Raw genomic sequence first — 21,381 nt, forward strand, 5'->3', positions numbered from 1 at the left:
GGCAGAGCTGGAGCGAGGGCAGGGGTGGGAATGGAAAGCTTGGAGTCTGGGAATCCTGTGGGGATAGGATGACGAGCTCTAGGGGATGGGAGGCTCCTGGACACCCCTGGTCCCACAAGACATGAAGAGCCTCCGCTCAGAACTGGGGCTTCCGCCCTGGCCAGGGCATTAGTCACAGGGCCGGGGCCACATGCTTCACTTGCTGTTTCCCGATCCTCCGGGGGATAAGACATAAGAGAGAAGGAAGTGGCTCCGGCCCAACTCCTCCCACCAGCGCCAGGACCCGGGCCCCCGCGCATTAGAGGGAGACGCCCTCTTTCCATGACCCCCAGGGCCCTGGCCACCTCCCTTGGCACCCCCTGCCTTGCCAGGCTTGGCTCACCTCCAGGCTCTGGGCCACCCCCAACCCCGAGTCGCCCTCCCCGGCTGTACGCTGAGTGTGTTGGGAATCGAATAACGTGTTCCAGAGACATCCCTCTGCCCTCAGGAAGCCTTAGGAAATCTCTGTGTGGCCCAGGACCTCAGGACGGAAACCATTTGGAAATTACAGGGAGACTGTCTTAAACAGTAGAGTGTCCGATGGTGGGATCACCCCAGGAGTGCGGCGGCTGAGACTAAAATCTGCCCCCGAGGGTGTCATCGGAAGGAAAAGGGGTCCTTGGCGAGGGAGGTCTGACCACAGTTGCCCCTGGGGTCACTTCCCACCCACGGGGGTCTCCCAGCCTCCCCGAGGGGTGAGAGGATGTACAGACTCTTCCAAATGCCCAGGGTCGGATCACACCCGGCGTGCGGACCGAGCTTCGTCAATTTCACGGTCACCGCTCACGGGGGTAGTGTGGTCCCCCAAGGCCTCGGAAACCGGGAGCGCTGACTCCAGTGAGCTGTGTCTCTTTTTGTTCCCAAAATTTCAACAGATTTGACCTGTCTGACAAGGATTCCTTTTTCGACAGCAAAACCCGGAGCACGATAGTAAGTATCGCTCCCTCGTGGGAATCCATAGCTCCCCAGCAAGGTGGCCCCGGGAAACGGGATGATAATTTCATTTCAGCCAAGCTCCTCTGGGTGAAAGGGGCTGTAATTGTCTGTGACAGAAATAATTAGAATAATGAAACCAGCGGGCTGCGAGGGGCCCAGGGGATGGCGGGGGTGGAGCAGCAGGGAAGAAGCAGAGGGATTCCAGACCCACTGGGTTATTTCAAAACGTTCCCGCATCTTTGCAGTTCCCAGCACGCCTCTCCAGCCTCCTTGCCACTTGCCCTTGGTGGAATCTGTACGTCCCCATCTCTTTGGGGGTTTGTGAGCAGACAGGCCTGGCAGGAGTGATGGGGTGGTGCAGGCAAAGGGACGAGGGTTTGGGTAGACTTCCAGAGCCTCGCCAGACGAGCAAACTGTGGCTTGAAATCTGACCAGGCCGCCCTGCCCTACTCCAGGTATTGGTTTAATGTTTATCCATCGGCCGCCAAGTTGTCCACCAGCCAAGCTGGGCTGTGCACCGCTCAGGACCCAACTTCTGTCTAAACAAGTATTAACCTCTCAGCCAAGCTGCTGCTTCTCTCTCTTCCTGGCCCAGAAAGCCCAGCCTGGCGAGGAGAGGGGCGGGGCTGGCAGGAGGCGGCCGCTTGACCTTGAGCAGATAACTGCCCCTCACAGCCACATCCTGAGACGGGTGGGCACCCAGGCACAGGACAGCGAGCGGTGTAGGCTGCCTTGGCGTGGGGGGCTCAGGCCACTGCCTGGACAGACAGAGCCCGGTCCCATCAACCCTGTGTCCCCTCCCAGCCTCGCGACTCGCAAACGGGACGAGGTGGTGTCCTGCCCAAAGGGCAGCCGTGCGCCCACACCAAGGGTAACCTGGATGCAGTGCCGGGAACATAGCCGCTGCTGTGTTGACCATGTTACTGATGGAACTAGCAATTAAATCTCATAATTTATAATAAACAATGAGGGACTCGTTTATGCAAAAACGTCAGCAGCCGATGTAGCTCGAGGCTGACATGTGGTCCAGGAGAGCTGAGTTCTCCCTCTTGGAAACCGACCGCTCAGGAGAACCAGACGCAGCTGAACCTGAACGGTTTCTCTTTTTCTCTGTCATTTTGGGATGGGAGAGAATTGGAATGGCCAGCTGGGGGAACTGAGGCACGTGCCGTGTTTCCATATGTATGTGCACCCCAGTTTTTACATTATCTGGAGCCACCAGGATGCTCCTGGAAGCACAGGGCTGGGTGCAGATTCGTAAATTCATTCTTTTTTTTAACTTTTTTTACTTTATTGTTTTATTTTATTTTACTTTTTTGACCACACCATGTGGCTTGCGGGATCTTAGTTCCCCGACCAGGGATCGAACCCGGGCCCCTGGCAGTGGAAGTGCGGAGTCCTAACCACTGGACTGCCAGGGAAGTCCCCGTAAATCCACTCTTGCTGTCGGGGTGGTGGCCTGGGGTTGGGGTCATATGTGAATGGAAGCTCTAGGCCCCCTCTCGTGGAGAATCCAGTTTAAAATTGAGCTCAGACCATGATCCCCAAGTCACAGAAGGCAATTCTATCTGAGCCAGTAAGTGTTAGCTGAACGATCCATGACTCCGATTACCTCTGGGGTGGGGGGCATTCTCTCCCAGAGACCCTGAAGGCCTGTTTGTAAAACACCAATGCTCCAGAGAAACTCTTTGGTGACTCAAAACTTTGCCCTTGGTTAGTTGGACCCTGTGGTCTTGAGACCCAACGTCCTTCTAGACAAAGATATAACAGTCCCTCCTGTCTCCTTCCCTGTGCTGCTAGCATATCGGGGCAGCCCTGTGTGCAGGCGGGTAGGAGTCGGGATCAGCAAGGAACAATGGGGAAGGACCTGAGGTGCTGGTCTTAGGACTTGGATTTTCAGCCTGTAGGCACTAGGGAGCCATAGATGGCTGTGGAGCAAGGTCCTAGAAAGATCACTGCCAGTGGCCGGTCGTGGAAGGGCAGATGGAGGGTGGGTGTGGGATCACAGGGGTGGTTGTGAAGGGGGGCTGTGGCTGCACGTGGAAGGGAGGAGGTGGTTATGGGAGAATCAGCAAGGTCAGGATGAGGTCACTGATTTGATTCAAGAGGTGCCAGGGAGAGAGCCAGCTAACTGGGTCATTCATCCATTCATTCATTCATCAGTCAGTTACTGAGCACGTGGTGTCTGCCCAAGATGGGCAGGAGGTGAGGGAGGCAACAGGCACATGGCAGGGGTGGGGTAATCCGGGACAAGAGAGCAGAGTTAGGGAACTGCCTGGAGGTCCAGTGGTTATAGGACTGGGCACTTTCACCGCCAGGGCCCATGTTCATCCCTGGTCAGGGAACTGAGATCCTTCAAGCCGAGTGGGGCGGCAAAAAAAAAAAAAAAAAGAGAGAGAGAGAGAGAGCAAAGTTAGAAGGCAGAGCAACAGGGGCGGTGGCTGCTCGGTGACCTGTTTGTTAAGGTGGCTCTGTAGCCATTTAGCTCTCAGGGGAGAAGCACTTCTGGCCAAAGAAACAGCCATGGTGAAGGCCCTGTGGCCTCAGGAGAGGGTTGGCGAGTGAGGGGGGCAGCCAGGAGGCCAGGTTGCTGGGACAGGGCTGGGCGGACGGAGAGGAGGAGAGAAGGTCAGATGGCCCAGGGCCTGGGGGGAACTGGAGGGTGGGACCTCGGGGGAGTCTCGAGGGGCTAGAGTGCCCTGACCCACCTGTCTATGGCACAGGGCCGATTCTTTTCACCCCATTTTGTGGGTGGAGAAACTGAGGCACGGGGCACGAGGTAGTTAGCGCAAGACCACACGGCTACAAGGACGCAGACCCAGGCAGGCAGACCCCCAAGCTGGGGCTCCTGAGGCGGCGAAGTGAAGTGTTTTGTTCGTAAAAGGGGCACAGGTTTCTAGAACATTCAGGGCCACACCCGAGAGTGGTCATATCAGCGGAGTCCCCATGCCTCTGAATTCCAGCTCACCTCTCAGCCAAAAGGGGCGGAAACCCACCAGCAGAGTGCACAGGACCCCCGTACTCCTGAGCCCAAGCGCAGCGTGGGCCCTTCGAGGTGACCTTGTCCCCAAGAACGCCAATCCTGACCGCATCCTTGGGGCACGCAGGAGGCTGGCACTGGTAACGGTCACCACCTCCCTTCCCGGTGACCCGTGATGGGGTAGCTCTGGTCCCCCCCTTGTCTCCACAACAGGTCTACGAAATCCTGAAGAGAACAACGTGTACCAAAGCCAAGTACAGCATGGGTAAGGGCGTGCTTGGGGCTTGAGCTCAGCGCTCCTCTCGCGGTGTAATCTTGCCTCTCCATCTTCTCCGTGGGAGGCGGGTGGCCGGCCTGGGGTTTTTTAGAGGGTTTTGATTTAAGGCTGGTGTAACAGTCTCAGGCAGGAGGGCCGTTCCAGGACCAAGGGGCGGTTTTACGACCCTTTTAAGCACGAAAGGATCCTCCTCTCTGGCTTGAGGCATCTGTGGTGGCCTGTGGAGCCTCTCAACGCAGAGGCGGTAAATCCTGGCTGCTGGAAACTGGAGGGTGACCAAGGGGTTCTGACCCTCTCTTGATCTTCACAGTCCAGGGGGAGGTAGTTAGGGTTCTGCAGCCTGATGCAGCAGCCAGACACACACACAGGCTAGAAGGTGCCCCACCCGGGCCATGGCCTTGCTGGAAGGGGTGCCCCTCGACGTGTGCCCTTAGGCGGAACCTGCCGCAAAACTGGCCCCGCTGGGCTCCTCGGGTACTGGTTTACAGAACACCTCAACCACAGGTGCAAAACCTTCTCGATTAAAGCGTGTGGAGGGAACCATCCCCCCCACCCCGCGCCCCGCCATGCAGGTCCCTTGCCCACTGCCGCAGGCTGAGTTTGCTGAACGTTTGCAAAACGTTTCAGGGCAAAGTGATGCCTTTTCCCGGTCTTTCCCCCCTTCCTGTTGAGCCGCTTTATGCCCCGCTGAGAGCGGAGCTCACGGCACAATCCTTCATGCTCTGGAAGCATCTGAAGCTCCGAGCCTGTGGTTCAGGAGAGATGCCCTGCCTGTTGGCTTCCCGGGAGGGAAGGAAGCGAAGTACAGGAGGACTCAGATGCTCGCAGCTGAGGTCTGGGGCAGGCCCAGGATGCAGTGGGGCGTGGAGGGGGGAACGACACCTCCATGCTCAGCCAGGCTGCCCAGGGTGGTCAGTGGTCAGTCACGGGCCCACCCTCTGGGCCCGAACTTTCTAAGCCCGTGTACTAAGTCGTGGCGGGGGACACACTTTCAGGAGTCGAGAGGAGGCCAGGAAAACTGTCCCCGATGGAGCAGGTCCTCCAGGGGGGCCCCAGCCACCAGAAGTGGGGAGAAGCATGGGTCTAGTCCCAGCGACGCATCTCAGAAGTCAGTCTCCCTTTAGCGTCCCTGTAGGGTCCCTTCTGGTGGAGACTCGTGCGGTTGCTGTGAAGGTTTGCAGAGAGTCCAGGGTCTGGCGCTTCTCAGATAGAGCTGATCCCCGCCCCGGGCCATGCTGTGGCCAGTTCCCTGGCAGCGCTGGTTCCCAGAGCCAGTGATGAAGCAGAGAGATGGAGGGGCCTTCTCTGCACACCATTTCACACTGGCCTTGTCTGAGAGCCCTCCTGACCTCCAGATTCATGGATGGGTTCGGTCCCGCACCAGCCTCTGTGCCAGGAAGGTCCCTACCCTCAGGGAGTTTCCATTCCGGAGGATGGAAACAGACGAGTGATGACAACGTAAACCAGAAGACAATCTTGCAGGCTGAGGGAGATGGGGAGCGATGGGGGATGTAGAGCCTGTGATCAGAGGTCCTTCTGATGAGATGACATTGGAGGGGTGAGGCTTCCGGGTAGAGGGCGCACCTGCGGCAGCACGGAGTTGAGAGCATTCTAGGGGCAGTGGGGGGGCCCAGTGAACCTGAATCCGGCCCCTTGTTCATTTTTTACTGCAGCTGAACTTTCCGCTCATGGGGCTTTGGCCACGAGCTCCCACCTGGCTCCTGTTTGGATTTCTAAGCGTCCCTAGGTGCCCTGACCATTCCAGATCACTAGCTGAGGAGGTGGTCTATTTTTAAGTGGATTTCAGGGAGTGCCTTTCCCACCAGTGTCACAGCTCAAGAGTGGACTGGCCAGGCCACTGAAAAATCTGACCCCTTACCACCTAGAAAGCCTCTTCATCCAGGCAGAGGGTTCTGTGACCAGCAAAGGGCTTCGTGGAAACTCCTGGGCAGCCCTGGCCCCCAAGGATGTGTGCGAAGCAAGATCAGATCTCTGGGAAGCCCCAGACCCATGCGTGGCCGGGCTCTGCCTTACCCCCTCACGACGCTGTCTTCTGGGGCTGGGTGCCCGAGCCCACACCTCTGGATTCTAGGAGGCGCAGGTGTGGTTATTTTTATCCTGCTCCCAGCGCGGGGCTTCAGGCAGCAAACAAGGGGCCCGGCCATCGTTCCCCTGCCCCCAGGAGCGCTGGACTGTGAGTGAGCGCCTTGCCCCCCAAATGCAGCTTTGATCCTTTCAGGCCCTTTTGCGTGTAACTAATAGCCGGATGTATAAACAGGGCAAGGAGAGGGAAGAAAGAAGGACTCTGCCCTTTTAAGTAAAAGGCGAAAATGTGGTAAATACGGTAAGTGCCTCTGCCCCCGCGTGGGGCACGCAGGCCTCCTCTTTGGCTTTTCCAATCAACCTAAAATCTAATTCCAAATTGTATGTGTGTTTTCTGACACCATCAATTTTTCCATCCATATTTTTCTCATGATTCAGCTTTTCTAACCACTTACAATCCCCCTTCCTCACCTGCAGGTTTGCCCTCCAGCAGGCGGGGGTAGCTGGTGAATCGCAGGTTTGGGGGTACCTCCTTCCTCCCAGATGTAACTTCCTCTTGGGGTTTCCTCTGTGTCTTCCTAATTCTGCCAATAGAGCATGTTTTTATCATCTCCTAGTCGAACCCGGGGAGGAAACCCCAGAAAGGTGGTCGGGCTCTGTGCAAGCAGGTGTGGCTCGCTTTGAGAAAATTCTCGGTGATTGAGACAGCCCTGGGACCGCTCTGATTGAACACGGAGCCGTTGGAGACCGGCCTGGTCCGTAATCCTCTCTCTGCCTTTGTTTTCAAGGCATCACGAGCCTGCTGGCCAATGGTGTTTACTCGGCAGCCTACCCACTGCACGATGTAAGTAACCTTGACAAATATAGTTCATCTCTGCGCGTCATTTGATTCTCCAAACCTCGAGGGCCACACCCCCCAGGGAGCTCTCGTTAGCCTGTGGTCGGGGCTTCCTGCTTTGGCGCTCCTGTAAATGTCAGCCGCTCCCGGCCTTTCCTGGTTCCCCAGGTGGGCACCAGAGTTACACACAGAGCCATCTATTCTTACTGAATCATTCCACCAAGACAGGGGCACTTGTGGTAGAAACTCTGCACGGCCATATCTGAACTTCACGGCCAGCTGGTCCACAAGAAGTTTCCCTGGCTCCGTCTCCCCTACCCCACCCCGCCCGGGCTCTGGCAGAATGACCAGAGAGCTCTGTTTTGTATCTATTTCTGCAGAGCAAGTGGCCAGTTTCCTGAGCCGAATTTCCAAATCCCACTGGTATCCCCCTGACAAATATAGCCTGTGGCCACGGCCGCGTTGTCTTGGCTTGGGATAGAGAGAGAGAAGATTCTCTTCTTATTGTCCCTATGGAAACAAGGACTAGAGTTCAACAGGGCACTGGGGATGGGCCATGGGGCCTGAGCAGTGTGGGAACTCCGGACAGAGGATCTCTGGAACTTTCCAAATGTGCGTTACTGCAAAGGCTAGGAGAGAGAGAGGACAGGCATGGGGGCCCGGGGACCCAGATTCTAGTCCTGGCTGCTCATGCCTCTGTGACCTTGAGTAGAGGCAGCCCCTGTCCTCTCTGAGCCCCAGTGCCCCCATCTGCAAGTCAGAAATAATACCTGCCCTGTCCAGTTGCCAGGGCTGCAGAGGGTGTTAGCAGGAATTCAGAAACAGAAGGGCTTTCAGTAAGACGTTGGATGAACGGGGGGTGGGGCCGGACAGCAAAGGGCTGTCCACCCGGACCATAGACTCAGAGGGAAAGATGCTCAGCCGACCTGCCGCTGTCCCCCGTCACTCACTGTAAGGATTTGGGCTCAACTGATCCCGTTTTCCCACCTCTGTGCCTCCGTTCATGCTGTTCCTTCTGTCTGCAGTGCTCTTCCCTCCTCCTCTGCCTGCACAACCCCTCCCCAGGGCAAACAAAGCATCCCCATGGAGCCTTCCTTTCCCCGCCTCCCCGGCACGGTTGAGTCTTCCCCTCTGGACCTCCAAGCTCCCTGTCCCACAAAGACAACACTGTTTGGCCGCCATTCATTACGCGTGCATCTCATGGAAGCCCCTGCACCTAGTAGGCGCTCAATAAATTCAGCGTGGGGTTAAGTCGAGGTGTCTTGGTGGTTGACCTGTTGCGGGATGAATGCTTCGAGGGAGGACTCAGACCCCGCAGGTCCCGGCTGGTGCTTCCGGCTTCTCCCTAGAAGGCGCCTCGCTCATCCGTCCCATCTGTGCCACTCAGGTTTGCTCAGCCCTACTTGGCCTTTGAGCTGTCACTCCTGCCAAGATGTCAGGGACAGAAGCCGAAACGTTTCAGAGCCTCCCTGCCTGTTTGATTCAGCCCTTTAAGTCTTGAAAGGGAAAGGGGAAAGATCCACATTTCTGAGTGCCTACTGTATGCGAAGAACTGTGTCTAGTAGGAGCTTTATCTCATTCAATCTGGTGCAAACACGGAGGCTCAGAGAGCTTTAGTGACTCGCCCAAGTTCACACAGCCCCTGTGGAGGAGCTGGGGCCAGAAGCCAGCCCTGGCTGACAACAGGCTACTCCACCCCTGGCTGCACCACCACTGCGTCCTCCCCTGGAGGCCGACGCACCCCTCTTCTCAGGCTTCGCTGCCACATTTGTCTTAGGAATCAATTCTAGCAGCAGTTTAAACCGACGAGTACAAGACTTCCACTGAGCCCCCAAAAAGCACCTCCAAGATCCTCATGTTAGAAACTCCTTGCGCACCATCATCTTTGTCCCTTACACAGCAGTAGGGAAGCCCGCCACGTGGGGTTTGTTCCCACTTTACAGATGGGGAAACTGAGGCTGCAACTGCTCAAGCAACTTGCCCACACGCACACAGCCAAGGAGTGGAGCCCAGATCCTCTGGCTCTGCTTCCAGGGTTCTTTCCAGCGGGATGATGGATCTCGGTCATCTCGAGGGAATATGAGATTTTACATCCATGAATTTTCCGTACAGCTGATGGACACACACCCCGTTAAGTACCAGAGCTGATGTTCAAATATTTGGGGAGATAAATCCTCTGAAGCTAGCCCTGTGGACCCCATGCCTTAAACAGAGGATGCCGGCTGTTGCGAGGCTGCACCTCGGCCTCTGGCAGGCAGCAGGCCCCTCCCGCGCGTGTACGCTTCTCACCATCTGCCTCTCACCCCTGAGCTCTCCTGGGTCGCATCTCAGTGCGTGGCCCAGAGCATCCCACCCTCTCCAGGGCCTTGCTTGCTGCGTTCACTCACTCCTTCATTCATTCCACAAGAGCATCTGCCAGGCCAGGGGCCGGGGTCGTTGCCAACCAGACAGCAGCCTGTTGGGACTGCACATAGAGGAAGAGCCTCCTACTCCATAACTAGCATTCGAATCTGGAGAAGGACTTGGCATTTCAGCCACTGCTGGGTGGCTTTTTGGCTTCCTTCCTGGTTGGCAACTGCCTCCTTCAAGGTCACCGGCTAGCTGACCTCTACAGAAATGAGGTGCTGCTGGAATCGTGGGCCCATCTTAGACAAGAGGGACAACTCTGGGAACGGGATAGGTTGGGTTGGGTGGAGAGGGCCCCTGAAGACCCGGGGGGGAATTTGGTTAAACTGCTCCCAGAGCATCTTCATTCAAAGACCACAGGAATCGGTTGCCCACCTGGTGGTCAAGTTCTCCCCGCCTGGAGGGGGCTGGCGGGGCTGGAAGGGGGGTCACGGAAGGAGCTGGTGAGAGGAGCGGGCACCAGGCAGACCTCCCAGAGCCCTCAGAGCTTTATCTGCCTGGCAGTCCTCAGGACCGGTTGGCCAGTCTTCTAGTCATCAGTGTCACCCATTGGAATACTGGGCTAGCTTTCGACCTTTAGACACTCCTTCTCTTCCATTGGATTTGGAGACCTAGATCCAAGTCCCAGGTCTGACCGGATTTTTCTCTCTCCCAGGAATGTCAGTTTGCTCCTCTGAGCCTCGGCGTTCCCATCTGTAGAATGGGAGCATTGGACTCACCGATCTGTATGCACTGGGATCATCTAACTCATGGTCCCTCCTGGGACACTTGAGAGGAAAGGGGGCACCACCCTAGTGGGACCTGGGATGAGACGCCAGGACCCTCCTGGCAGAGTGGGATGCATGTTCACCCTGTTGACAATCCCTCCAGCCCCTGAAGCCCCCTTTCCTCTGTGTCGCCAGTTCCAAGGACCTGACCGCATTCCCATCCTGGACGTCGTCTCTGTGTCGAGGGGAAGGCGCTTCGGGCTTTCCCGGGACACTTTTTATCCTAGGAGGAGGGGGCCTGGGCGCCCTTCCGCACTGTGTGAAGTTCTGTCCTGGGACTAGCTCACCTGCGTAGTGGGGGCAGCTGGAGTGCACGTCTGGAAAGGTTACAGGACAGTAAGACACCTTTCTCTCTTTACAGGGAGACTATGAAGGGGAGAACGTGGAGTTCAACGACAGGAAGGTAGGTGCTACAGAGCCAGGAGACCGCTCCTTGGGGTCTGGGGGTCTGGGGGCCAGCGGGGAACAGGGGCTCGGGGGTCACGGCACTGCAGCCCCACGTCTGAGTGAGAAGGTTGGTGAACTCACCTCGTTGGACTGTTTTCCTCTCTGATTCTCAAAAGCATCCTTGGCAGGTTGTCCGAGCATGTGAAGGGAAGGGACGTGCCCCCCGCCTGCCCTTCCTTCCTGCACTGACCTGGGCAGCTTAAAACCCATGTCTCACCGGATCGATCAGAACCTCCAGGGCTCTTTGCCGACCTTTGGCCTAATCCTGCCTGGCTTCCGGGAGAATAACTCTGGGAGCCACGGGGCCAGCGCCTGGAGTGCACCGGCCCCCGGCAGCACACGGGAACACGATGGATGGTGGTCAAGCCAGTTTCTCAAACTCACTTGACCTGGAACCCTTTTTAATGGGAAAGTTATGGAGCTGGTGTCCCATGAGACACACTTTGGGAAATGCCTAGTGATCCTTTATTCTTCAATGGTTCTCCCTAATTCCACCCACCCAGGCTCTCAGGAAGCTCTGGTCCTGCACCCACCCCACATCCACGCCACCACAGCCAGTTCTCCTTCCCTCGCGTGCCCACACCCGGATCCCACCCTCCCTGCCTCCACATGAGCCTATCCCAGCTCCCCAGCAAGCCCTGCCCTCCCTCACCTCAGGGAGCAGCCCTCCCTGGGCTCTGCGTTCCTTTCAGCCTCCTTTGTCCCATCTCTTGCTCCCCAAGAACGGATCCTTCCAAGGTGCTGGGTAGGGATGTTTCCCTGAGAACCTCACAATGGAGGCCTTGTCCCAAATTGCAAGACCCAGGAGACTCTGCGTGTGGAATGCTCTGTTCCCACCTCCCTCCAGCCCCCCATATGTGTTTTTAAGCCTCCGGTACTTGATACAACTCGCCTGCCCGCCCGCCCGGGAATCCAGCTGAAGATGCTATCTGATTTAGCACAAAAATTACATATTTGGTTATTTTTAGTGTAACATCTGGCATTCGTCTGAGAGCCCGTGACTTGCAGATCTCCTCCATCCTGTCCACGGGCCTGCCCTGCACCAAGCCTGGCCTCAGAGCCCAGCCCCCTTCGTCCCTCTGCAGCCCTCTGCCACTGCCTGGTGCACTTCCTCCACAGAGACCCTCTTCCGGCCGTTCAGCCTCCAGGTCCCAGGCCCCTCCGCCCTAATCTCCCACCCTCTTCCCCATGCTGCAGCCGCACTGCCGCCTTTCTAATCTAAAGACAACTTGGCTGATGGTCGCGTCAGTGCCAAGACTGTCTCCTTCAGTCATTACTCAGGAACTATTTACTGGCCACTATAGTGTACCGGCCCAGCAGACAGCTCCAGGTTTATCCAGACCCCAGAGCTCTCTGCCTGGAATGCGGCCCACTTTCCACCCCCCCTCTCCTCACTTAACGTTATGTCCCAGCCATGAATACAAAGACTGGTCCATGATCAGGGAGTATTGGATGAGTGGATGGACGGATGGGTGGGTGGATGGGTGGACAGATGGACTGACAGATAGATGGACGGGTGGATGGATGGACGGATGGAGGGAGGGAGGGATGGATGGATGAGTAGTGGTGGGTGGATGGAAGGAAGGAGAGAAGGAAGGGGGGAAGGGGAAATGCCCCAGATACGTGTTTGTATCTAACTCAGAGAACTCTTTCTCCCATGGTCGCCACATCTAAAGTGATCTGGTTCTGAGTATTTTGCTTTCACAACGACAAAATCTGTGGCATCCCGTCAGTGGCAGGAGCCCCAAGTGCCTGAGGACAGAAGGGGGGACGTAGCCAAGCCAAGGCCCTGGTCCTGTGCTGAGCTGGCAGAGCAGGGGTACAGTAGGGATATCTCAGCAGAGGCAGGCCCGGGCCAGGGCTGAGCAAGGCCATAGCTATTGGCCTGATCTTCGGGCCACAAACGCTCAGGGCCTTGGGGCCAAGCGCTCCTTCCTCCAGGATTGGGGGGCGGGAGGGTTACTCCAGGTGTGGATTGAGGTGGCCTCATTCCTGTACTGCACTGAGAGCCACGGGGCCCTGGCCCAGCATTCATTCATTCATTCAACAATTACTTACTGGAAACCTGTTATCTGCCCTGTTTGAGAAGCTGGGGATGACACAGACCAGACAAACCTGGTGCCTCCATCCTAGGGGGAGACAGCAAGGGTTGAGTACATACACGGTAATTAAGGACAGCGTCAGTGCTGTGATGGACCTGCCCAGCCACATGGGCCCAGGTGGGAGGTCTGGGCAGGAGAGATGCTGGTGGAGGGAACCAGGATCCCTCTGAGGTCCAGGTGCTGGAAGGCTCCCAGGGTCACAGTGACCAGAGCCACCGGTGCCCAGCTGACCTGCCCCAGGGCCCCTGACACCTCCCACCTGCTCACAGACTGAGGGGCCCCCAGAGTTCTGCCAACCATAGCCGGGAAATCTGATGCTTCATTTCCTTACGCTGACAGCTACAGGGTGATTGACGTTCTCTTCTTGGCAGGAAGAAAAGTCCACCGAGGTAAAGTGGTTTATGTAGAAAGCTGAAGTGTGCCCCCATCTGCCACACCTCTCAGGGGATGGTGGCTTGCCTGCTGTGGCCAGTCCCAGCGGGGAGGCCCGGGAACAGGGTGACCAGCATGACGAGGACAAGCCTTCCAGAGCGTCCGTCCCGTGCCTCCCCTCCCGCGCAGCAATCTCCACTCCCTCCCTTTCCATCCCAGGGTCTCTGCCCTCATTCCTCCCCACTCCCTCCCTCCCTCCCATCTCGCTGCTCTGATGCTCCCCCAGCTGGTCTATGGTGTAAATTTCAGCTGACTTTCTTTCTTTTTTTTTTTTTTTGACATCTTTATTGGAGTATAATTGCTTTACAATGGTGTGTTAGTTTCTGCTGTATAACAAAGTGAATCAGTTAAACATATACATATGTCCCCCTAGCTCTTCCCTCTGCGTCTCCCTCCCTCCCATCCTCCCCATCCCACCCCTCCAGGCGGTCACAAAGCACCGAGCTGATCTCCCTGTGCCATGCGGCTGCTTCCCACTAGCTATCTACCTTACGTTTGGTAGTGTATATATGTCCATGCCTCTCTCTCGCTTTGTCACAGCTTACCCTTCCCCCTCCCCGTGTCCTCAAGTCCGTTCTCCAGTAGGTCTGTGTCTTTATTCCTGTCTTACCCCTAGGTTCTTCAAGACATTTTTTTTCTTAAGTTCCATATATATGTGTTAGCATATGGTATTTGTGTTTCTCTTTCTGACTTACTTCACTCTGTATGACAGACTCTAGGTCTATCCACCTCATTACAAATAGCTCAATTTCGTTTCTTTTCATGGCTGAGTAATATTCCATTGTATATATGTGCCACATCTTCTTTATCCATTCAGCTGAAGGGAGGAAGCTGCCCGGTTGGTGACTGGTGACGGCTGCTTTGCTTTTCCAGAGGTGCTGCATGATCTCATCAGAGTTTGCTGGCTCAGACCTCTCCTTTAGAGAGTAAAACTGTAGGCTTTTCCTCCTTTTCTGCGTAATCAGACAGATGGCACATAACAAGCCCCCAGCACTTCGCTTCACAAAGCATGAGCCCATCTGCGTCCACTCCATGACCTGGGAGGAAGGACAGACTCTTTCAGTATCAAGGAGGTGATGGAGCTCAGAGGGGAGGGAGTCTGCCCTGGATGCCCAGTGGGGCTCAGAGGGGGAAGGCCTGGCTCAGATCACCCACTCGGGACGCTGCCCAGGACACCGACTCCAGACCCAGCAGAGCCACCGTCCTAGCAGGGCAGCACGGCTCCAATTCCTGGACCCCTTCTCCTCTGAGATGGGGGGAGGCCCTGGGCATCCCAGTTCCTTACCCAGAAGCTACAGAGGCTACCCCACCAGCAGCCAGACTTGCCATTAAGTCTTTCAGAACTTGGAATCATGCTGAGCCCATCCTGCTTGTGCCACTTACAGAGAGACTTAAAATCTAAAGAAAGCTACTCTTATAAAGATCAGAGCAGGCAAAACCCAGGATTTTGACAGCAAGGTTCGCTTATAATTTATTAAGAATGGCTTTAGCTTTTCTATGTTATTTTCCTCCCTGTTTTCTCCTCCCTACTTATTTTGTCCCTGTGTGCTGACTTTTGATGAAACACAGCAACTCTGTTCTCCTGGGTATTATTTTCAGAGCTGCAGAAGGAGAGAGGAAATGGAAAAGTTTGCTAGAAGGTCATTTCTAGGGACCCCTGACTCTCTGGTCTGTGGAAGCTGGCCCCGTCCCCGTGAGCCTCTTAGACATTTTTAATTTTCAGAGACTCAGTTGAAGGCATCTTTGTGCATAGAAATCCATCCCATCAGCTCTGGATCTTCCAAGTCAGTGGGGAGAATGTAATATTAGCTCAGGCTGCTATGACAAAATACCAGACTTAAACAGAAGACATTTATGTCTCACAGTTCTGGAGGCTGGAAGTCCCAGATCAAGGTGCCGGCAGGGTTGGGTTCTGGTGCAGGCTCTCTTCCTGGCTTGCGGACAGCCGTCTTCTCACTGTGTCCTCACACGGCCTTTCCCCCGTGTGTGCACGTGAAAAAAGAAAGCTCTGGTGTCTCTTCCTCTTCTTATAAGGACACCAGTCCTGTCAGGTCAAAACCCTGCTCTCATGACCTCATTTAACCTTAATTATTTCCGGAAAGACGCAACCTCCAAATACAGTCATGTTGGGGGCTAAGGCTTCAACCTGTGAATCTGGGGGGACACATTCAGTCCATAGTCTAGAGTATTTTGGGCGATGATATAAAAGGCTGTGTTCGGGGGCCACAGCAGAATCTGTATATAGGAGACCCCCCAAGTTTATAAGTCCAAATATTAAGAAAAGGAAAAAGGATGCAAGCCAAGCTTCGGTGTACAGGAGAGACCTGGGGCCCATGGTGAGTTCTCACGGGCATCCCCCACCCCTGCTTCCTGCCAGCAGAGATGGGCAGCCGAGGCCCTGGATTCCCAGCTGGGGCCCAGCTCCCCTCCAGCCAGCAGTGTCACCGTAGGCTTTGAGTTAAGGTTGGTAAAGCATTAATTACCCACATGCATGGGATTTCTTTATTAAAACCAGCAGTCCTAACCCAGCGTCTTCCCGAGGACACCCTATACCCACGCGTTCATACAAGGCTTCCAATCGCCAAGCTCACTGCCGTCCTGCCCAGAGCCTGGGGCATGATGGGGTGTGTAGAGCTCATTGATCTCACTAACCTGTGTTAATCAGATAGCCCATCTCAGGAGACACACGTCGGGCTCTCTTTGCGTCCCGTGAGACTTTTAAAAATCGTACCACTGGTATTTCTCTGCTGCAAAGCCTGGTGGGTCTGTCTTTTACAAAGAAAGTGAGGTGTCTGACAGCCATTTGAGATCAAATCGTGAGCAGTGAGGACTCTATAATGATGCCAGAAGTTTCTTTCCCATCCCCGCTGTCACCTAAAAACATAAGTCTAGGGCTTCCCTGGTGGCGCAGTGGTTGAGAGTCCGCCTGCCGATGCAGGGGACGCGGGTTCGTGCCCCGGTCCGGGAAGATCCCACGTGCCGCGGAGCGGCTGGGCCCGTGAGCCATGGCCGCTGAGCCTGCGCGTCCGGAGCCTGTGCTCCGCAGCGGGAGAGGCCACAACAGTGAGAGGCCCGCGTACCGCAAAACAAAATAAAAATAAAAGAACATAAGCCTATTCCTCCTTGGAGAGCCCGCCACCACCCGTGGCTTCTTCAAGGCCCTTACCAGAGCTGAAAGTTGTGACCCGTTTTCTCGTGCCCGTCTCCCTGACCAGAACGGGAACTCCAGGGCTCAGGGCCGTGTCTGCCGTGCTCAGCTCAGAACTTGGCGCCCACCACGGTACCCAGCACAGGGCTGACCCTGTGTACGTGTTTGTTGAATGAATGAATGACGTAGCTGTGAGCAGACACCTCAGTCCAGCAGGGGCCCAGCAGCTCTGTGTTCTGGGGAGCAACCTGGGAGCGCTACATTTTCCCCAGCCCTTCACCACTTCCTCTCTCCCAGCTCCTGTACGAAGAGTGGGCGAGTTACGGGGTCTTCTACAAGTACCAGCCCATCGACCTGGTCAGGTGAGAGGGGACGCTGGGAGCAGGCCTGATCGGATAGATGTCCCTGTGCATTTCGACTGTGCTGAGTGGGCAGTGCATGGGGGCCTGTTCGAACTTGAAGAGTTTGTGTAGGAAAGCCAAGGTCTCCCTGCAGGACGGGAGCCTGGCTGAGCCTTAGATAACAATTTATTCAAATTCACTGCGGGACGGGCTCTTACCTGTCATATTCACTGTCTCCCCCTAAATTCACAGTCCAGCTTGACCCAGCCAGGCATCTGGTGTGATTTCTTTCTGTGGTGAAAGGAAGGGAAGAGCTGCCTGGGAATTTGTAAGAATTGCCCCTCTGGGCAATGCGTCCTCTCCTGAGGGGACCTCCATCCCGGGGCAGGAAGGGGCGAACAGATCAGGCAATGGGGCCACGTAGACCAGCACTCAGCCCATCAAGGAGCCAGAAACACGTAACGTACAGCGTGATTGGTTCTCTTGGTGCCTCGGGGCTGGAGTGTTTTCCTGTTCTTAGGCTGAACAGGGCTAGAAGAGAGCTGACAGCCTCCGGGCGACATCGTGTCCTTCAGCGTGGGCATCACAAGCGGAAATGTGCCCACCTTCGGGGCACAGTAGAGAAGTGCTGGCATAGGGAAAGCAGAGAGCACCCCAAACCTGACCTGGCTCGGGGGCCCCCAGTCTCTGCTTCTTTGGTTGAGAGAATCAGGGGCCCCCCTATGAGCTGTTCCTCGCTCGGGGGGAGGGGGTACGGTGTAATTTATTCCCCCTGATGTGGATTCAGAGTATGTCTCTGTTTGGCTTTGCCCTGCGGTGCAGGAAGTATTTTGGGGAGAAGATTGGCCTGTACTTCGCCTGGCTGGGCGTCTACACCCAGATGCTCATCCCCGCCTCCGTGGTCGGGATCATCGTTTTCCTCTACGGATGGGCCACCGTCGACGAGAACATCCCCAGGTAGGCAGGCAGCCCCTCTCTCCGAACACATCCTCATGTTACTAAGGAGCCACGTTCCTATTGCTGCAGGAACAGAACTCCCTGGGACTCGGGCCCCTCACCCCAACCCCTGCCCCGCCGTGCACCCGCTCAGTGCCCCCGGGCAGTCACAGGCCAGGCCAGGCGGTGTCAGAAAGAGAGCCGCCCAGTCCAAAGGATGTAATAGCCATCTGAGCGTGTGGGCGGCCTTTGCAGACACGATCGCCCCCGGAGACGCTTTATTGTCGAGAGGAAGACATAAAATAAATATCCAACTCCTTTTCGTTCTTTGAAGCTTTTTTTCCCATTTAGTTCTTGGTCATTATGTGACAAGAAAATTGACCGCTTCCCTGTGTGGTCAGGAAATGAGACGGATGTGACCATTTGGAGACCTCGGGGCAGCGCACTCAGCCAGCCAGGCCCTGTGTCCGTGCCGCGTCCCCTGGCCACGCGGCTTTGGGAGATGTTGCAACAACAGGACCATCATGAGAGCTGACCGGGTGCAACAGGCCCCGGTCTCTGAACGCAGGGCTGATAGCACTGCTACTGTTCACCAAGGGGTAGGCCAGGCGTGGGGGGGCTCTTGGAAGGAGGCCAGGACCCCAGAGACAGCCCGGCGTCGTGCCGGGTGTGGTTCTCCCAGAATGGCAGCCAGAGCGTGAGTCAAGCAGCGGGAGCTTGAGGACACCGTCTCCCCTCTTTTCTAGTGGTTTCCTAGACTTGCTAATACCGACCCAGGGATAACTGATTGTGTTATGAGTTCAGGATTTCAGGCCTAACTTCCATCAGGAGCAGTGTGCCGATGGGCAAAACGCTGGATAGAAAAGTGGACGCCCCTGGCCCTGCCTCTTGGGGGCTGGCGGTCTGTCGGGGACAGTCCCGGTACATCAGTGCAGTTTACGTTTCTTACGGCTCAGCCCAGTGTCTCTGAAGCAGAGCTGTGGTTTAGACAATCCATCCGTGGTTCTGATCAGAAAAGAGCCAGTGAACGAGTCTTTTACTTGGTGGAGAAACTGACTCCTTAGGACTCAGCGGTGCAGAAAGGCCACATCCAGTCATTTTGTGCAAACGATTTGTGAATACATGAATAACACCTAAACTATTCCACCCACCCGGAATCAGAACGTTAAAGGAATCCCGCTTATGTCCCTCCAGGGTTATTTTGGGCACAGGCAGGAGAAAGCTTGTCCCTTTTGTTTGTTAATGACACGAGCTCACTGTGCTTGGGTTTGAGGAACGCAGAGATCAAAGTAGCCCAGACACAGAGGGGACTGAGTGGAGGGTGAGGGGCCCCCCACGGAGACTTCTCCGTCCGCCTTCCTGCCGGTCCTGGAGGGGAAGCTGGGCTGGTGGCCTCGTCCAGGATGCTCTGCCCAGGCAGGCGCGGGCTCCCTGACAAGGACGCCGACATCCCCAGGCCAGGCCAGGCCAGGCCAGCGCTGTCACACAGCCAGGGATGCAAACAGCATTTACTGGGAATCCTGGAGCCCCGTCTGACCTCGGCCTCTGCTCACTTGGTGCCGTGAACAAAGCAGGAAGTGTGCATTCCCCCTGGAATGTGGCCCAAGCCAGTTTGTAGGATAGCCAGTGCCCCCGCACCCCCTGCGCCCCGCACGATGCTGCCCTGCCGCCCCTGCCCCTCTATTTGCCCCAAAGAGCAGGCCCACCCATGGCTTGTCTTTATTTTGGCTGAAGGCAGTGAAGGGAGAGGCTAAGGGTTTAAAACCAGCAGAAACAGGCTTTTTGACTGGTTGATGTTGTTTAAACTGGCAAGGAGGAGGGCTGGGCAGCCATGGGGCTCACAGGCAGGCAGAGACATGGGCTCTGGCCCCCCCGGCCCCTCCCATCCTCGGGGACCCAGGCGGCACCGTGGCAATGGTGGAGGGGGCCTTCCATCCACAGGTTCCCTGAGAGGGGCTGGGGTCCTGCACGGGTGCGATGTCCTGCCCCTCTGCCTTTCAGGAGAGGCCCCCAGAAGAGAGGAAGCTCAGGGAGGGACAAGGCTCCATTATTCCCACAATAATGATGGTGAACGGGAGGATGAGTCCCAGGGCCCTTACGAGGGCTTCACGTGCGTTCCCCTGTTTAATCCTCCTAACAACCCAGTAACACGGGTTCTCAGGGAATTCCCTGGTGTTCCAGTGGTTAGGGCTGCGCTCCTTCACTGCCGAGAGCGTGGATTCAATCCCTGGTCGGGGAACTAAAATCCCATGTGCTGCACAGCGCAGCCCAAAAAAAAAAAAACAACAATTAAAAAAAAAAATGGGTTCTCTATTCTCAGCATCCCCATTCTATAGACGGGGAAAGTGAGGCCCAAGGAGTTGGAGCAATCTGCCCAAGGCCACAGAGCTCACAAGCGGTAGAGCTCAGATTCAAATCCAGAGCTGGCTGGCTCCCGAGTCCACGGTGCCCTACGGCCTCTGTGTGCCTCTCCCTGCCCCACATACACGTGCACATAGGCACACACACACATGCTCACACACGCACTCCCCCAGATGCTTCGAGGCACCAACTGGTCCATCTTTCCCTCTCCCACGCCTGACACCATGCCTGGCACATACAGCATGTACACAATCTTTTAATGAGTCTTTGGTAAGAGTAACTGTGAAAGAGAATTGAGCTGAATGCCCACAGTGCTAGCAGAGGAGGGTCCCCCACAGCCTCTCAGCAAATGTTTCTCCAACACCAATGGCTGTGGCCCAGCCACGATTCTGTGCATCCAGAAATTTTTTTTAAAAGCCAAAAACAACCACCCAATTCGGCCCCCTCCTCGATAGCCACCTAACCCTTGGGAATCAGACTCCTGCCCAGTGTCTAATAATAGCTCAGTATCTTGTCCAAGTTAGCAGGGAGAAGGGCAGGGCAGGGCAGGGCAGAGTTGGCAGGGCCTAATTCTGGCCTCCCTTCTCATCTTCCAGAAGGAGAAACTGAGTCTGAGGCTAAAGGACAGGGTCGGGGGCACAGAGGGCATCAAGGACCTGGGCCACGCCCCCTGGTCTCAGCAGGGAGCCCTCCTGTGGCCTCTGGGCATCAGCTGAGAGCAGTGCAGGGCACGGGCTTGACAGACAGAGCCCAGGCCTCAATCCCCACTCTGCTGTGTGGCCCTGAGCAAGTGACTTGCCCTCTCTGGGCTCACTTCCTCATCTATGAAGATGGGATTGTAATGGCCCCAGAGCTGGTCCAGGCCAGGTGGACGCTCGGCGCAAGCTTCTGCTCACACAGCTAATGGCCGTTATTGCATTTTTCAGCATTAGCAGGAGACAGCCTGCGTGCTGGGCAGGGCGGACGAGGCAGGCCACTGGGCATCGCGCAGCTCCCCATCCTGTCCAGCCACGCCCCCTGGGCTCGAGCCCCAGACTCAGCAGAATAAAAGCCTGCCCTGAGCCGGACTAGTATCCTGAGCAGGAGCTGCCCCTCACTTTCGGGGTGAGCCCGGCGTGGTGGGTCCCCAACCCCAGGCAGCTTGTGGGTGTGTTCCTTCCAACCCAACCACCCGTCTCCCGGGAGGAGGTCCGGGAGAACCATTTCTCCATCCTCTTAGGGGCCCAGAGTGCCCAGCGATGTCCACAGGCTGGTACCCAGGCCTGCCCGGGGCCAGCTGTCCCACGGCGTCCCCACAGGGATGGACTGAAGCCCGCAGGAACGGCGCT

The 21,381-nt window shown here is 56.2% G+C and overlaps 1 protein-coding gene across 2 annotated transcripts in view; it reads left to right on the plus strand.

The window, feature by feature from the left end:
• Nucleotides 1-21,381, plus strand: part of ANO1 (anoctamin 1) — a 161,932-nt gene that overhangs the window by 95,616 nt on the left and 44,935 nt on the right. For both annotated transcript variants that reach the window (XM_029208737.1, XM_029208738.1), the window contains 7 exons: nucleotides 915-969; nucleotides 4,169-4,220; nucleotides 6,511-6,576; nucleotides 7,064-7,119; nucleotides 10,648-10,689; nucleotides 16,713-16,777; nucleotides 17,579-17,713. In XM_029208737.1, the coding sequence (XP_029064570.1) occupies nucleotides 915-969; nucleotides 4,169-4,220; nucleotides 6,511-6,576; nucleotides 7,064-7,119; nucleotides 10,648-10,689; nucleotides 16,713-16,777; nucleotides 17,579-17,713 (471 nt within the window). The remainder of the gene's footprint in view (nucleotides 1-914; nucleotides 970-4,168; nucleotides 4,221-6,510; nucleotides 6,577-7,063; nucleotides 7,120-10,647; nucleotides 10,690-16,712; nucleotides 16,778-17,578; nucleotides 17,714-21,381) is intronic.

Source organism: Monodon monoceros, unplaced genomic scaffold (genome assembly GCF_005190385.1).
Source record: "Monodon monoceros isolate NGI ecotype Baffin Bay Population unplaced genomic scaffold, NGI_Narwhal_1 Super_Scaffold_7, whole genome shotgun sequence".
Taxonomy (NCBI): Eukaryota; Metazoa; Chordata; class Mammalia; order Artiodactyla; family Monodontidae; genus Monodon; species Monodon monoceros.